The 18,173-nt window shown below is 45.1% G+C and overlaps 1 protein-coding gene across 4 annotated transcripts; it reads right to left on the bottom strand.

Moving 5' to 3' along the window:
- Positions 1-3,258: 3,258 nt before the first annotated feature.
- Positions 3,259-17,984, bottom strand: SAR1B (secretion associated Ras related GTPase 1B). 4 transcript variants are annotated; one of them, XM_042826061.1, is made up of 7 exons: positions 17,867-17,984; positions 13,239-13,312; positions 10,422-10,541; positions 9,662-9,727; positions 8,990-9,093; positions 8,375-8,506; positions 3,259-7,228 (listed from the first exon to the last, which is right to left on the bottom strand). In XM_042826061.1, exons 2-7 carry the CDS (start codon positions 13,294-13,296, stop codon positions 7,112-7,114), a joined length of 597 nt encoding a protein of 198 aa, XP_042681995.1. In that variant the 5' UTR covers positions 13,297-13,312; positions 17,867-17,984; the 3' UTR covers positions 3,259-7,111. The 4 variants fall into 4 exon arrangements, with proteins under 4 accessions (XP_042681995.1, XP_042681994.1, XP_042681993.1 ...); XM_042826060.1 differs by lacking the exon at positions 17,867-17,984 and adding an exon at positions 17,787-17,805; XM_042826059.1 differs by lacking the exon at positions 17,867-17,984 and adding an exon at positions 17,678-17,778.
- Between the last annotated feature and the right edge of the window lie 189 nt (positions 17,985-18,173).

The raw sequence follows: 18,173 nt of genomic DNA, 5'->3' as shown, positions 1-18,173 counted from the left end.
CTCCCCTTCACCTTGCTGTTCTGATGTATTGAAATCCTTTTCAGGTGTGCAGATTCGTGCTCAGATTGCTATGCTGGTAATTTCTGCACTAAAACTGTGCTGCGTGCTGCTGGCCCATGGAAGGTAACACATCCACGTGTGCTGGGACACAGGGAGATGTTGGGCTGTGTGTTCTGCAGAGGTGATGCAGCCACACACAGACCCACACCAGCCCTACCTTTTCCCCCCAGCACTGTTACTTTTAGGGAAAAATGTCAGCCTTTCAGCACAGTGTTAAAGACATCCCCTCGCATTACTCCTTTTTGCAATCTCACAAGCTTCAGCTTATTGAAAAACCTGTTTTTCTTTTATCCTGAGTCATTGTGCATGAAGAAACCATTGTTTTAAAGGTGACTCATCCGTTTGCATCAGCAGCTGCCATGCCCCCCAGGGGTACACAGACTCCAAGCAGGCAGTGGCTGCCAGCCCATACGTCCCAGGCTGCAGGCGCTGCACTCTGGCTCATCCCTGCCAGCCCAGCCCTCACTGTGGGCATGTTTGCTTTTGTGGCCTTCCTTCACGAAGAAAATGCATCCTGCTGACAGGTTGCCTGCTGCTTGAGCAGGGAAACCTGTATGGTGGCACATGTACCTGTTGCTGAAATAGCCAGGACTACTGAGTTTCCTGAAATCAGTATTCCAGTGAGTAGAAAACTTCTTTGCTTACTACCAAGACACACCAAACATACTGGAATTACAGCGGAAAGGAGGACAACATCCAAATTATCCTCTTCATAGTGCCTTCTCTCTTATCTGCTAACATGGTGGGTATGGTCAGGCACAGTTGCCCAGGGAGCGGTGGGGACACCATCCTCCAGCTGTTCCAGAACGTGGAGATGTGGCATTTGGGCACACGGTCAGTGGGAATGGGTTGGGACCCCAGAGGTCTTCTCCAGCCCTGCTGGTTCTGCGATTCATGCTGGTGCTTCCCGTCCCATTGCTTGACCACCTTCCAACAAACATCTTCCAGCAGCACCGCATTCTACAAGCTAAGCCCAAGCAAACCCCAGGGACAGCTGACCAGGTCACACAGGGACGGCACCAGCATCATCACGTGGAGCTCATTTCATAATTGCGTGTTTACAGAGACATAAATAGAATTCATCCAGCAGTCACATGCATATGGATCTGTTACACATTCCTTGCTGCCTTCAAACAAACTTGCAGGACCTCAGCAAACTTCAGCTAACCATGACAACTGCAGCTTTCTGGTTTCCCCTTGCTTCTCCCAGGATAACAGCAAACACGACATAAATCTTTTCCTGGCTCTCTCTCGTGTTCTGTCTGACAGCAGCGAGGAGAACATAAGCAGAATTCCTGCTTCGGCAGATTTCTTACCTGGGATTTCAAGCATCAACCTCTTGAGAAATGAAAGCTCCCCAAAGCAGCCTGGGGGAAAAAATAAAAAAAGTCATGCTGCTTTTGAAACTGAAGAGACAATTCAAGTTCGAGATGAGGAAACAAAATGGCATTACAGAAGTAGTAACAGCAGATGGCAGGACTAGAGGAGGAGTAAAATAAAAGAAGTGCAAATCACAGCCGTGCTCTCCGTGCAGACACACTTCCAGGCACAGCCATCGCATCACCGCTCCTCCCGGGGATGTGTGCTGGAGCTGCATGGAGAGCAATGGGTGGGAGGCAGCCAACGGGAGGGCAGGATCCATAGGAACACCCATCATCCTTAGGCCAGCTCTAAAAGCATCTCAGATACCCATAAAAAAGCACAGGCTCTAAAAAATCTTATGTGGTGCCGTCAGCTCTGCCTCCTCCCGCTGTGCCCCAGCACTGTGCCCCCAGCAGCACCCGGAGCTCCAGATGCTCTCCTGCTGTGGCCACACAGCTTCTCCTCCATGTTTACTCGCAGTAAAAGAAAAGATTTCTCTCTCCCCAGCAGATTCCTTTTCTCTGATTTTTCCCTGAGAACCTACTGAGCACTTTCACTGGATGTCCTCTGCAATTTTGTACTAATGCATCTCAGTAACAATGCTTCCAAAAGGTTTGCTTTAAATTCCTTAGTTTCAACAGCAAGAAGAGTGGTGGCACATCCAGGAGCCTTCCTTCCACAGCTCCATGGAGTTGAACCCAACCCAGGATCCCGCTCCAGGAAAGCAGTGAGGAAATGGCGTCCAGGCCCTGGGCTGGAACCAAACATCTCAGCTCAAAGCCTGGCTCTGAGTGCCAGCAGCCACAAGAGCCCCAAATCCCATCCAACATCCTGCAGCTCATGCTTATCTCTGGTCAGAAACCCAAAGCGATGCCCCCAGCACTGGGATGCTCCATACTGAGAACTGTTCTCCCCTTTTGCTCTCTGACAAGGGGCCCACGTTTCAACCCAGATGATTTCTTCCTTCCTCTGTCCCACAGCTGTCCCCAGCCATTAGCTGCCAAGGAGCAAATGCCATGAACAGCTCAGCTTCCCCACCAGGACACAGCACAGCAAGAGTCAGACTGACCCCTTCCCAGACTGACAGCGGTCACAGCACACCCCTGCCAGGGGACTCCCAGGTTTGGGTGCTCAAGCACAGTTACACTGCTGAGAGCAAATGCACAGCAAACGTTTCCTCTTCTCTCTAGAACACGGGCAAGCAGGGTGCAGGTTCACTGAGGCACTGCTCCACTTCAGACTGCTGCTGGTGGCTCTGTGCGCTCCCTTCACTCAGGCAGTGACCAGGTATGACAAGTTCCTTCTGGACTTTGTTTTCCTCACGGTTAATCAAGGACAAGAGCCCTCTGCAGCACGACGATGGCCAGGCAGCATTTGCATGAAAAAGCCCTGAGATCCTAGAATGAAAACCGCATCAAGGCTGTAAAGACAGTCATCGTTTGTAAAACCGGATCCTTCTATCCCACTTCAATATCACAACAAAGGTAATGTCATGACGCTTCTTTGTTGTTGTTGGTTTTTTTTGGTGATGCTTTCTGCATTAAGGATCTGCTTCCATGCAGACATGAACAGAAACACTGATGAAGAACAGGTTGAGCTGCTATTACAGCCAGCTGAAATCCCCCCAGTCACTACCAGAATGTGTGCTATGCCAGAACACTTCTTCTTGCCCATCGACAGTGTAATTATTTGACAAGAATTACCTGCTTTAAACTCCTTTTCTTCAAATCCCAACACAGAACTTTATTTTCTGATACTTACATGTTAAGCCTGGGATGTGACAACACAAATAATAAGAAACACCACATTAAGGACATGTTTAAGACCACTTTCATCTTTAGTTCTTCCTCTGCAGTTTATTATATAAATTATGCTTTTAAACATTCAGAGCACTTACATTTCAAAACAGAAAATGTTTAGTTCCACGCTGAGATACTAGTGCAAAAGTGGTTTATCTAAGTGCAAATAAGTTACACGTCCCCACCGACAGCCAATGGATTAGGCTGTTTGTAATGCATCTCAGAAGTCCATAACTCATGATTACATTATTTACACTGCGGCTGAGCATGTTGTAGTCGATAGAAATATTGGACTTTGGTTGGTGACAACCAAACACGCTGACAGTACAAATGAGAGACAACAATTCTACTTGAAGCAGACCTGTGAATTCACTGGGACTGAAGAACAACAATATCGTTTTTCTGAGTTGACTTTAGTTACAAATAAGCAGATGTCAAATGCTCGATTTGCTGCTGAATTCCAACTATGAAAACACGGCAAAGCTCGCATACATGCAGGTATTATATTCCAGTGAATGCCATAGGTCATCTTTGGCACATCATAGACAGTACCTGAACACTGAATACAGCATGAGATAATACACTTCATGAAATAGTCTTGGTCTGGACGAGGGTAAATGAGAACAGTCACAGATCTTTCCCACCTCCAATGCCAATAAATGTTGCTACAAAAATGAATTAAACTAAGACTGAAATGCAGCAATGCCCCTTGGTTGCACAGTGCATACTAAAACCAGTGTCTAATTAAATCCAAGCAAAATAAATGTTATTCAACTCACAGATGCTACTATATGGGGTCACTGCAGTGAAATATGGGCCGTTCTGTCTGCAGTTGTTGTTAGTATTTTAGAAATCTGCACTCATTTGTCTTAAAGTTGTGGTGCAAAAGCAAATTTGAGACTCCACAAATAACAGTTATCAACGAATTTTCTTTTTCACGTTCTTTAAAGTGATGCTTAATTGAAATCTGCATAGTCAAGAGTGCAAACGTAATTCACAAAAGTCAGACCCAGATGTGAACGTTGCTTCTTTTGTAAGTTAGTAGGACTGGTCACAGTCACAGCAATAAGCAACCTCCAGAAATAAAGGTACAGGAGATGGAGGGGTGGTGGGGATGAAAACCACCAGAAGAACTCTCACGAGTGTATTTTTCTATCAATAAAGTCTTCACACAAAGATACACAACACCCATTCACATTCATGTGCACAACAGAATGTAAACTACAGAGGAAATATTTCCTCTCCAGAAAGAACAGTGAGATTATTGGTGACTGTTGTTCAGCTGTTCCCACAGCGGGAACCATTACGATACCCAGACAGAAAACAAAAGGTCCAAATTTCTTCATGCCCTTATTACAACCACATTTAAACTAGCATCTCACCGTATGAAACATGAAATCTGAGTACTTCTGTAACGCTAAGAATTACCCTTCACACACACTTTTAAAGCAGCATCACCTCTGGTCTTTTTTAGCTCTCAAGACTATCAGCCCTCTCCTTACAGCTCATGTTATTCACAGTAGGTTGAGTGGCAGCTGAAGAGGTCCCCTCTCTCTTCCAACACCCGTGGAATGGCTCAGCCTATGGAAGGGGTCTGCAGGCACTCCCCACTCCACAGAGGAGCACGAGAGCAGCACAACTCCACTTCCAGCTTCATTTCCATCAACACAGGCAGCACAGTCCCAAGTCTCCCCCTTCAACACAGCTACGTGACTGCAAGAAGCAGTTCTGAATATTTACACTGTTGCATTATAACCATTATGAGAAAAACGTGTGGGGTGGGGAAAAATCTGTGTTCCCCAAACATGTGAGCAAAGACTCGCATGTTGTCTACACACCTGTAAGATGACATTTCTTATCTACAGTTTGACTTGTGCAACGCGGAGGCACTGCTCTGCAGCAAAGCACTGGTTTAAAGGCAGGATTAACTCATGCTGGTCAATCTACCTGACAGCCTCACTTCTGTTCTTCACCACGCACAAAGTATGCTTAAAATTTTGCAAGATTGTGCTGTAACTAGTGCCAGCTATCGTCTATATTAGTTAGGTTATGGATTATTCATCTGATTCAGACGCACAACCTTGGACTGAGGGGAAACCATCATCATTATTTAATCACACAAGCCCTGATCCGGGAGGGGAGTACCCCTTATTTACTCACCATGTGCCTATTTAGAGACTACGGGCTCACATTTAAAGTCTGCAGGCTTAAAATACGAGATTCAAACTCGGTGGTTTAAGAGAGAAAATTATGTACGAAACCAAGAGAGACAGAAATTTGTTTTCTGCTACCAATGTTGAAGAAACAGGGCCTAAAGCATTTTAGAGAAGATCGACAACAGTGAGTAAAAAGCAGCCCCAGCCCTGGGATTCTGTAAGAACATCTGTAGCAGTTCAATACTTTTCACCCTTGTGAAAAGTGGAAGAGCAAAGGAGAAACACACTGCACAGTGAAAGCCAAACCCACCGCAGCGAAACAACGATCCCAGGGCTGAAGCCCTACCTTCATCAGCTACATCTGCTGCACACAGAAACACAAATCAGTTCCACGGCAATGTCAGCCAGCGTCAACAAGATGTCCATATATTTACGTGCATCACCTCTCCTTCTTAGAAAATAACCTGCTCAGGGAGCAAAGGAGAAAATAACCTGCTCAGGGAGCAAAGGAGAAAATAACCTGCTCAGGGAGCGAATGCACTGGGAGGTGGGGAAAAAACAGTCAAAAGTCTGGAAACATGCACTGAAGATAATGGAATTTGACCCCAGAAACAAGCCACCTGGGCACGCAACAACTGCCATTCTGACTGAGCTTCAGGGCAAAACTGCAGGAACCAATCCATCTTGTTCCAACTCAGAACACCAAAATAAAACTGTCCAATTAGGGGTGGGCTGACACATTTTCACAAGCGACAGCAGCGATTTTTTTTGTTTCTGGCAATGTCACAGACAAATCTTCTGGCAGAATCCAAATCTACTGAAACCAAGAACAGAACAATTCAGTGTAGCACTAATGGTAATTGTAATTTCTGTGTCATTTCAGGGGTGTAAGTCAAGGTACCAGCAGAGTAAGACCGCTTTTTACATTAGTTCAAGATCTGCATCGGCACAACTGATTTCCATGCTCTGTACTTTTTAAAGGTGGTAGTTATAAGGGCATCAGATTAGAGTTCCATTAATGTAAAATCCTAAAGGAAATGCAATTTGGTAGTCTGAAGGAAACAGCTTACTCTCTAATATACAATGAAAGTACTTTGTGGCCTCCTGTGCTTCAGGAAAACATCCCCCATATTCAGATCGTCAGACAGCCTCACTAGTTAAGACACATTAAAATGAAACATTTTCCATTAAAGTTGCCAAAAACTGGATTTAAATTTATTGCATGACGTTGCATAAGAAAGTATATTATTGAAAACTGTAAGGCATCATGCAATTATCCATCAGCTAATTATTTATTATTCCTTGAAAGATGGTTATATACTCTAAAGTTATAAAACCAGTTTCAAAAAAGTACATAAAAAAATTTAACATGATAAGCATTAAATATTTCTCACGTTTGCAGTTTTTAGCTGTTAAAAAGTGCATTCAAACATACTGTACTGGAAAGTTGCTCTGTCCAAAAATGGTGCTGGAGACTTGTTAAATTAAATGTTGCAAAAGAATGCTGTATGGGATTAGAAAGCTAACGTGGTGGTACTTCAACTTACAAACTTGCTTGAAAGAATTTCTCAATCCTCACACTTACAATTTAGCATAGGAGATACAATTATGTAAAAATGGATGCTTTTATAACTAAACAGTCAAATGAATCCAAGTTGTGTACACCGAGTGATCAAATAAGGAGCAGACTTAATATTCAGACATGGGACAGGATGCACTAATGTGATCTTGGCATTAATCAATGTACTGTGCCATCCAACGGAATCCTTCTCCATAGCCTTGTCTCTTTAGCACGCTGCACATGAACACTTCTAGTGGCCTTGCATTCAGTTCTTTCAATGGTATACTGCCCTGCAAAGAGACAGAAGCACTCCAAATTACAGGATCTTTACAAAGAGACAGCTGCTCTGCACTGACACTTGTTTCTACACAATGCCATTCTTTACCTTACGGTTGATGTTAGAATCTTTGAAGAAAATGACTCTGAAACTTCTGCACACAATGCCAGCCTTACAGTCCCTGAGCATATTTTCATGTGCAGCCACATTCAGAGAGCATGAAGTGCGTGGCACCTGAGTGCAAAAGCAAGCATCTGTATAGAGAATCTGAGAGCTCAGACTCCAGTTTTCAGAGGCGGTTCCCTGCAATGTTTCTAGCAGCTTTCCAAGCAGATAAAAAGAGCATTTGCTACAAATTGTAGGGCTGACCGCAGTCAGAGTGCTTTCTTGCCAAGAGCAGCACAGTGTGACAAAGCTATTCCTCAACTGCAGGCTCACTACAGGATTCTTACTTCACAGACTGCATGCGGTGGTGGAAAATACAGAGCAAGATGCAAAACAAAACGATAAAAAGAAATGAATAATAATTGTTTATATTCCATTACACCTATTCTAAAGCTAACCCACACAATTCTTGTTTCTATGTAATTTCTTTTTAATTCCTTGTACCCAAAACTCCATTACAAGCAGTACACTGTGTTTACTTCAAAGAGAGCTGAATTACCACAAAGATGGGTAATATAAATCTGCTAGTAGGAATGTTTTTCCACTGCCTACAAACTCAGATTTCTGCAGAAGTATAACCCTGTTTCTAAATTTCAGTTAAATATGCTAAGTAATGAATTGTACTAAATCTGCAGTTTAAATGACAAAAATCACTTACTGGAGGACTTTATCAAGTTTTCTCTTCCAGTTCCTACTAGAACTGTAGCCTCTGAAAACGTCACCTTTTAAAAGTACTGCACAGAAGTAGCTCAAGTACTGAAATCTATGCTTAGTACAACTACATTTTCCCTGGTAAAATGTGTTATTGGAAATGATGAATAGAAGCTGCAGTAGGGATGCTTCTAACACGCACAGCATTTCTTTCACACAAACCTATTAAGTACTGAGTATATAACAAACTAAAACCCATTTATTTTGTGTAGCTGAGTGAACCAGAATCAACACAGAACTGTAGGGTAAACATGAGATCTCTAACAAAAAAAAGGAGCTTTACCTTTCCTGTTGTCTGGCCATACAGACCAAACATCTCTCGTAACCTCTCTTCACTGATGGCTTCAGGTCTGTCAATCTTATTACCAAGGATTAGGATAGGCACATTAGCAATAGTTTCATCTGTCATTAGTGACTGCAAAGGAAAGGAGAAAGGGGAAAGAGACTATTTTAGGAGATAGTCTGATTTAAAGCTTTTTTTTCAGGATGTAGTTTGATTTAGGGCTTTATATTAAGACAAAATGTTAATAACGATGTGGTGAAACTCGGTCTTTCTAAGAAGTAAGGGCAGCAAAATTCACTGTTATTTGGTGCAATGAAAATAACTGATGGCAGTTGTTCAATCTGCTTGCGATAAAAGAAATTAAATTACTCATTCACAACATAGAAAACATCATAAATGGAGCAATACTGATTCCACTGGCAGAACAGAACGTTCACCTACATACAGTGCAGACGGTAATGAGCAGGAAGAGGGTGACAGAACCAAAATACAACTAGATGGCATTGAAGATGCTAAAAGTGAAATTGTGGCAGGAGAGCTCTCTTGAACACGGGGAAATGGAGGTTATTTCTTAGAGGTTAGAATCCAGATTTTCAAAAGCCCAGTTAAACTTACATCGAGCTCTTCTTTTGATTCAAGCAGTCTTTCATGATCTGCGCAGTCCACCAAGAACACAATGCCATTGATAGCAGGCAGATAGTTTTTCCACACTCTGCGAGCTACAGGGAAGAAGTGAAATAAAACCAATGGAAATTATCCCCAAGCTTAGAGCGATGCAACTCAGTAATGGAGAAGCCACACTTATTTCTGAAGTCTTAGTGTACATGGCCAGTCTTCAGGATGCAAACCCATGTTTTATAAAGCTTGAGATAACGGAGCAAATGCATAATTCCCTCTGCTGTTATCACCACTCTATCTCACATGCACACACTGATGGACTGAACCTTTTTGTGTTTCCCCAAGTATTACATCAACAAATGTTAGTTTGAAGCACAGAGGTTGAAGGTATACACAAGAAATTCAATGTTCTAAAACAAAAACTATCTAATCCTCCTCAAAATAGTTACCATCAGTCAAAGAATCCTGATCTACTGCAGCTCCTGCCAAATTGTATTTGGGAGCACAGTATGTGGCAGAGACAGGAACAGAGCAGTGAATGTTTTTAACACTACCAAAGAGAGTGTGGGAAGCTGATCTCTGCAGTATGGTTGTATTTCTGATCTGAGACAAACTGACTGTAAACAACTCTAATTCACAGCAGTTAAATGAGTCAACATATTCTCTTACCTTGAGCATGTCCACCCAGATCAAAAGTAGTGAAAGTCATACCAGCAATTGTCAGCTCTTCTGAAGCTACAAATACACAGAATTATGTTCTCTGTGAAGATCATATATCATCATATACATACTACACAGTATTCTACTATACGTAATAGCCTGACTACTCAGGACACAGATTTCACTTTCTCTTGTCATTTTCAGTATTTTGTTTATCAAGAAATATAGCAGAGAGATACAATTTCTTTCAAAATCAGTAACATTTATGTAACAACAAAATGTAATTAAAACAGATGTCAGAAATCTAGTGTTAAGAGAACAGCAGAGAATGTCTGTCTGCACATGATTTCTCTCTCCCCCATTTCAAAGGCAATAGGTAGCTCTGGCATTTGGTTTGCCACATAGATGAAATTTCACATGCAATACTGGCAGAGGTCACTCCTTGTTGTGTCCTTGCTTAATTGCTCACCTTCTCCTGGACTTCACCAGTCCATGTTTTTAACCTCTGCTGAACTTTTCCTCCTGCAAGGCTACCATGGTAACAATCAGAGTCAATGAGTCAATGAGAATCAGAACAGTGTATGGAAATGCTAACCTTCCAAATATCCAGAGAAGCTGCCCTCAAATGTTTCAAGTCTCAATTTCTCACAGCTTCTGTAATTCAGAATTTCTCAATTCCATTACTCTTTGTCTCCCCCCAATTACTTGTGATGTATAATCAGGTTTCCTGCAGTACTTTCTAGCAAGGGAACTAGGAACGTTAACTTACTGGGGTGTAGTGTGGGGACATGCTGTCCCAGCCTGTCATCTTTGAGCATGTGCAGCAGTGTAGTTTTTCCAGCATTGTCCAGTCCAAGAAAAACTAGTTTGCCTGATTTCTTGTACAGTCCTGTAACAAAGAATAACCTACTGAATCAGTTCTATCAGTGGGAGTATTATCTGAGCAGCATTGTCCAACAGGAACCCACATCACGTACGTATAAAATACAAACATTTAGAGTGACAGCAATGGCATCTTTCAACACTGCTAAGCATAAGCTTCTCTCAGATCCTGTGTGGTCTGCTAATCAGCAAGACCAAGACACCTTCCTACACATATGTCCTACAGATTTCTGTTGGCACAGCTGTGACAGTCAGTAGAGAAGGGGTGTGTGATTGCTAATGGAAGCGTCCATGTGCAGTCACTATTTCTAACATGAGAGATGACTCGGCTCCCAGGAGAAAAGTTGTACAGCCATGGCACAAAATACAGACCTGTCAAGCTCCACAGTGCTCTTTATCAATGCCCTTTATCAGCAAGTGCTCTCCTACTTGTACAGGCCACATTCATACTTGCTCATGTGCTTATCACAGCTATGCTTGCTACACACAGCTGATGTGATGCTGAGTGGCATCTGGGGAGAGAGGCACACGACTGATGTAAATGTGTCACACATAATTGCATTTACTTTATCTGAGCAAAGCTAAAAGAAAACTCAACTGAACCTTGCCGGGGCAGCTTGCTTTGCTCTACCAAATGACAAATGACCAAAAGAACCTTCCCTCCAGTCCAAGCCATTCTATCATACAGTGTTAACAATGGACTCTAAAATATCAACCATCCTGGGTCAGGAAAAGAGTATATTTTGTTCAACTCCCTCCTGTTATGACAGAAAAAAAAATTAATCAAACTAGATAATGTCACAGTTGCGGCATACACTGAAAGAAAGGTTTATTTTACAGCCACTGTGATGACACAGCAGTACTCTGTGAGGTATACTTTACCACTGAAGTTATCCACACATCCTACTCCAAAAACAATGAACTCCCCTGACCTGCAAACTAGACTCCAGAACCCTGCCTACTGCCAAAGGTTGTGCCAAGTGCCACAGGAACAAGAGCTCTGAAGCTGTTCAAAGGTCACATTATGAGCAGTGCCCTGCTCTGTACCTCGACCCAGCAACAGTATTTCTGGAGCCCTTATTCCTTTCCATAGGCGCTGATCACCCTGAGATCTCTGCTCCACTGCATCTCCCTATGGTCACACAGCCTGGCCCGTTTGGGAGCCACATCTGAACTGCTAGAGATCCACAGGTGCTGCCCAGTTTCTGTGCTGTTCACAATATTGATTATAAAGTACGGATGCTGCACTCAGCCAAGTGAGGATGATTTCTGATGAGAAAGGTCCTTCCCAGTTCAAGCCCGATGAGGGCAAAAGTGGTGGTGACTTCTTATCAAATATACTATCCTTGCACATACTTTGTTTTTGTCAGATTTTAAATAGCACTGTTACACAGGGGGCTCCTCAGCCACCCCCGGGGATGCTATGCAATCCACAATCACATGTGCCTCTATCTGCCTGACCTTTACACTGCTGCTGTTTGCTCACCTTTCCCCCCCCTTCAAGCTAATCTCTGGAACTGCATTCCACCAGGGCATGTTTTATAACCTGCAGGGAAGAATATGCTTTCATACACCGCAGCTTATTTCATTAATAACCTTTTTTACTACAAGAACTGCACAGTGTTTTCATAGCTCTTTTTCAAACACAACTCTTATTTCCCAGCTCACCTTCTCATATACTCAAATATCATTAACCACTAAACTACAGGACAGAGGTGAAAGTACTGATGTTGACAGGGAGAGAACTGAATAAGCATTTCCATATATAAACTTACATCACAGAAGAAACTGCAGTTTACACTTACCTTACAAGTTAAGTGAACCACCACTAAGCTGTAGTAAAACAACTGCATTTTTTGCCACTCTCACACGGGACATGAGAATGAAAGGTTGGGGTTTTTTTAGAATAAGAGGGACATGTAAAGGGCAATTCTCTTCTCTGCTGCAGGCTTCAGCATCTCTCACTAGAATTAGACTTTTTATGTGCAGGTATAGGAAAGCAAGCTAGCGTGCAGCAATCACTGCTTGGCTAAGAGGAGATAAGAAAGGTTGGTCAACTCAGTTAAAGTTTTACTAATATTTCAATGGCAGGCCAAGGGTCTAACATGAAGTGAAAAAGTTTAAACTTTCAACTGATAAAATGCAGGTGGCACAGACTGCCATGGCCCATTAATCACAAATTCTTTTTATTTACTTGAATAGAATCCCTGAAACTTGTACACTGCCCTTTTTATCTATGTTATCTGCAACTTCTGCTCCTCTTCTGAGTACTGTAGCACTCCCATTCCTCTTGTGCTCTTTTTTCCTCCCATTTTACAAAAGCTAATGTTTCGCCCTGTATGCTTATGTTCAAAAGAATTCAACCCAAATAACTGAGTCAGATTCTTTAAAGAAGAAAAAAAAAGTCAGGAGAAGCTTTATTAGCTGGACTACACCAGTTTAAATGTAGTAATTAAAAAAAAAACAAAACAAGCCTATTATGTTCCTGAAAGAAAAAGTAATTTTCAAGAGGTTACAGGATGAATGTCAGATTGAGTGGAGAATACATTATGGAAATATTCAGTGTTGATAAGTTAAACTTTTTTTTTTTCAGTGATACTGAATATACACTAAAATAAATGTTATTATTTAACAAGCCCCTCGGTTTGAAGATAGGTTAATAGACATGCTATTAATCCTGATAAAAACAGCAGGAAAAACTTACCTAAGAACTGTAATACACTACTGAAGCCACTGTAAATCCAGTCAAATATGAAGGACATATCTGAATCTTTTAGTCTGAAATAAACAGAAAATAGAATGCTCTGTTAGAACAACACATCAAACACTGTGAGGTGCTTCCTGAGGCTGACTCCTGAGAAGTTCTACAATAAGACATTGCTGTCTGCACACCTCCTGTCTGTTTGCCTTGCAAGGGGCCCATGGCACTGGAACCACCACTTATGGCAACCCCCAGTACTGTCTCGTACACACTTCTACCACCTACAGCTTAAACATTTAAACTTATCTCAAAGCAGAACTCTGGAACACCACATCCCTCCCCCATTTTTGGACGAGGCTCAGGAAAAGAGGGTTGAGGTGAGGATGCTCAGGGTGGCACCAGCTGTGGGCAGATGCCCTTTGACAACAGGATGTACCCTGGGACTTCACAAGATCCCCTTCTTTCTAGGATGGTAAAAACAACAGCATTCCAGTCCCTGGGGGGCAGCAAGTGGCCAGCTGGGCCAGCAGCACACAGCCAGCCACAGCAGCAGCCTCTGAGGGACATTTCACACCTTGAAAGTTTGGAGAACACACACAGCACAGAGGGAGAAGGGCCAGGACCTCACAGAGTCACTCAGGTTGGAGAAGACCCTTAGGATCACCAAATCCAGCCATCATCACCACTACCAACTGCACCTTTTCTGAAGCTGCGCCTTCAGGTAAGAGAATGCTGTCACTAAGTTCTAGGGCAGCCATGAGCAATTAGTTTCTTAACTTCCATCTTCCTCATTATCCAAAGTGAGGGTAGTCACACCGAGAGCACCAGTTTGACAGAGCAAATTAGTACCTAGCTGGAAAAGCTTTTGCAAGACCAAAGGGCAGCTTCCTTAGGAGCATTAGCTAGCTAACCCTGCTGCAGTACTTAATTCCTCCTAACAGGTTGGGAAGTCGGAGTTCAGGTCTTCGAATTGAGGGCAGCATACCCTGTATGTCAGCGCAGTATTTGTGTGCTGGGGCTTGCAGGATGGCTTTAGGACAGCCCTGAACCTGGAGCATAGCACAGAGCAGTCAGACCACAGGTCAGCACCAGACCCAAATCCATCTGCCTGTCCTAACGATCACACCCATGACAACACACGGAGGTTTTCCTCCACACAGCAACAGGTACGTCACGGCAATACCGAAAGGGGATGAAATGTTATTGTTATTTATGTTTGCTCACACAGGAACAAAATCCGTTCAGCCCATACTTGCCCTCCCTGATTGAGGATGACGAAGCGTTAGGCTTCCCCATGACTAACCCTGAAACTCTTCCCCACCTCCCACAGCCGACCAACTGGAACAGTTGCAAATTTTAAGATACAAATAAGCTTGTCAATACATAAACAGCCAGTTACACAACGTCATGGCTGAAACTGTCACTTACATGTCTAAAAAGCAAAGGTCAAGAATAAGCAAATATGGCAGGAGGACACGTCAGCAGATTTATTTATTGCTTGAACAAAACACCGATCGAGAAAAGCCTCTGTAAGGCTTAGGAAAATGATCTGCCCAAATAACTTGCAAATCAGTGCAAACAGCGTGATGCAAGAGCAGTGCTCAGATTACTGAGGTGAGAATAACCTCACAGAGTTCAGTTGTATTAACCACTTCCTTCTGTGAAGCTTATGGATGAAAGAAGGAAATCTTCACTCACTGAAAACCTCTAACAAGGCAAGGTTCCAAATACAGCAGAACATGCTTTGCTATCAGCCGGCAGCCCTTAAAGAGAAATACTACTTTTAAAATGGGGAAAAAATTGACAGCAAATTGTAAAAACATACTTGAGCTATTTGAACAGAGATATTAAATCTACTGTTATCGCACAGAAAAAACACCAACCCAGCTCAGGGCAGTGTCACACTGAGCCACAACAACCCGCAGCACACTGCACGGCTGGGCCACGCAGCCAGCGTGCATCGACTCCGACCTTCCAGCCCCCGTGATGCGCCATTAAGGCAGAGCAGTGAGAACTATTTTAGGGCTATTTCAAGGACTCCCTTGAAAGTAATGAGTTGTGAGGAGCCAGACTTAAGGAGAAATTGTAACGGACACCTGACAACCTGTTGGTACTGACAGTTCACAGCCATCACCAACTTATCCACTTGTGGACTCTCAGAAACATGAGAAGAGTTTTCTAGCGTCAACAACAGATGGTTGCCACCTCCAAACACCTTTAACAACCCTGGTTAACATTATTTCACAAGCAAAGTGTCACTTGTGTCTCCTGGGGAGCCTCTCCAGCCCATCTTCTGCAAAACGCTGCTGACAGCAGGGATAAGCCAGCAAACTTGCTCACAGTTGTTCCATGTTTTCTTTTTCTCCTACGAGAAGCAGGGATTTTTGCCCCTGCCTTGGACCTGCATTTTCCTGGCTAAAAGTCAATTACTACATTCCAGAAACAGAATAATGCTTACTTCTCAAACATGCAAACCTTCAGATAAGAGAAATGATCACCTGAATTCTCATTTCAAATAAGCTCACCTTAACAATCTAAATTATTTCTGCACAACAACAAAAATCAAAACCCGTAACAAGTTCAGTGAGTAAAATGACAACTTGCTGTCTCAGTCAAATGTATTCTATGACACCACGCTTGAGGAAACAACATGGTCCGAAAATGAGCTAACAGCAGATTTTCTTTGGGTACTTTAATCAGTTTTTTGATAGCGAATCATCTCTGAGATTTCAGAAAGAACAGTCACACAGTGCTGCTAGTAGGCGGGCTGAATAACAAAGATTATGTATTGCAGGACATATACTTAGCTCTACTGCGTCCTTTATTCCGTGACAATATATTTGTAGTTAGCATTGATCCAAAGCAGATCTGAAACTGCAAAGTACACAGTTTATCTGTCAAGACAGCACTGCAACAGGCACACGAGGCCCTAAAAGCAGCTGAGTAAGTGCTTCAGTCGCAGTCCAGCTCACAGAAGCTGCTCTCAGATCACAGTCTCAAAGCGGGGCCCACTGCAGCAGTTTCTGTACTTATTTTAAAAACAAATCATCAAAAAACCCAACATATCGGAGCACGAATATGAAATTATTTTTGATCTTCTGGGTGATCTATTGTGATCTGTGTTGGAAGAAATGATGCTCAGAACAAACCTTGACAGATCATTAACAATGTGCCAAACAACCAGATGAGAAAGTTGTAAGGCACTTGCAGGGTTACTACGTCATATTACAATACAATTCTTGAAATCACAAACACCAAAGTGAAATCTGAGACGGGGCTAAAAACAAGCTGCCAAATAATCATGAAAGATTCATGCAGCAGACGGCAGGCATGGGGCTGGTTATCTCAGAGCCAGAGATCAGAGTCTGCAGAGCCCCCCCAGAGGGGGGTGAGCGCCCAGAGGGGCTCTGCACAGAGTGAGCAAAAAATTAGAAGAAATTAAATGGGAAGGAAATTCAACCACACTGCTTGCAGGCAGGCAGGTGAGGAGAGGGAACATAAGGGGTGACCGGGATTCTGATTCACGGCGTTCAGAAGCAATGGGCTTTTTCGGATGGTGTGGAAAACAATTCTATCTACTAGCAGGAGGACCGTGGGTTGTTTTCGTGACAACGGCACAGAAATCCGGATGAGAATTCAGCAATAAATGTACCCAAAGCAGCCTGACACAGCCGTGAGAGCCCGAAGAAGACACAGCAGGCACACGGCAGCCTTCATAGCCGTCAGCTCTGCATCTCTGACCCGGAGAACAATGGCTCTTTCTGTTGCTAGGAGTGCGGAGAGAAAACTAATAGTAGGGAGGGAAGCATCGGGCAGAAACGCGAAACTTGTCCATTTTCCCACGACAAGGGGTGTTTTTTAGCGGTATTTGCGACCAAGGAGATGCCGAGCTGACGGGAGGGACACCCAGCGCGGATCGAACCCCTCCGAGCGCCGCGTCCTATCCGTGCCACCGCCACGGCCCGGCCCGGCCGTACCGAAGCGCCGTTCCCGCAGCCGCTCTCGCCGCCCGACGCTCCGCGCCCGGCCGCTCCGCGGCGCAACCCGCGCAGGCCGCTTTAGGCCGGAGCCCGCGGCGGCCGAGCGGCGGGGACGAGGGCAGGCCGCGGCTTCGGCACCGCCCGCAGCGCGCCGCGGAGGAACCCCGGAGGCCGCGGCCGGCATCGAAGCCTCGCCCCGTCGGCTTCCCGTCCCTTCGCTCACCACCGCCGAGCCTCAGCTTCGGCCGCTCCACCGGCACCGACACCGATCGACCCCGCCGCCGATCCCCGCTCCGCCCCCTGCGCGGCGCCTTCCGGGCCCGGCCCGGCCGTGCGGCACAGCGCGGAGCTCCGCCCGGCGCCTCCCCCGCTGCCGCCGTCGGCCGGGCGCGGATCCGTCGCGTGTCACCGCGTTGCCGTGGAGGAGGCGGAGGGCGGGCGGTCTCTCCTCGCGTTCCGCACCTTTTCTCCGCAGTTGGGCGGAACGCGGAGGCAGCCCCGATCTCGGTGCCCCGCACGGCCCGCGGCCTCCCGTATCCCGATCGGCTCGAGCGGCGCCGCGTCACCGCACCCCGGCGCTGAGGATCCCGTCCGTTCGCCGAATTGGGGCTCCCACTCCGCGGTGCCGCACGGCGACCCGCCGGCTCTCACCGAGCACCGCGTACGGCAATGCCGCCCCGCCGACAGCGGACTCGCAGTGGGGACCGAGAGGAACGCGGGGACGTTTAAGCAATTTCTGTAGCGATGACCCTGTGTTTTACACGCGGGCTCCCTGCCCTCACGGGTGACGGGCCGCCCGGACACGTCGCACGGCCCGTGGGGCGGGGCGTTCCCGCACGGCGGCACCCCCGTGTCGGACCCCGCCCACGGCCCGGCCTGCCCCGCCCCTCGGCTGTTCCTTTAAGAGGCCCCGTCCCGCCCACTTGCTGCAGCGCCGCTGCTTCCGGAAGTGCCACGT

Source organism: Centrocercus urophasianus, unplaced genomic scaffold (genome assembly GCF_019232065.1).
Source record: "Centrocercus urophasianus isolate 14NV4802_14NV808 unplaced genomic scaffold, USGS_Curo_1.0 seq_26, whole genome shotgun sequence".
NCBI classification, from domain to species: Eukaryota; Metazoa; Chordata; class Aves; order Galliformes; family Phasianidae; genus Centrocercus; species Centrocercus urophasianus.
The sequence above is the reverse complement of the archived record's forward strand: the minus strand, read 5'-3'. Positions and strand labels throughout refer to the sequence as shown.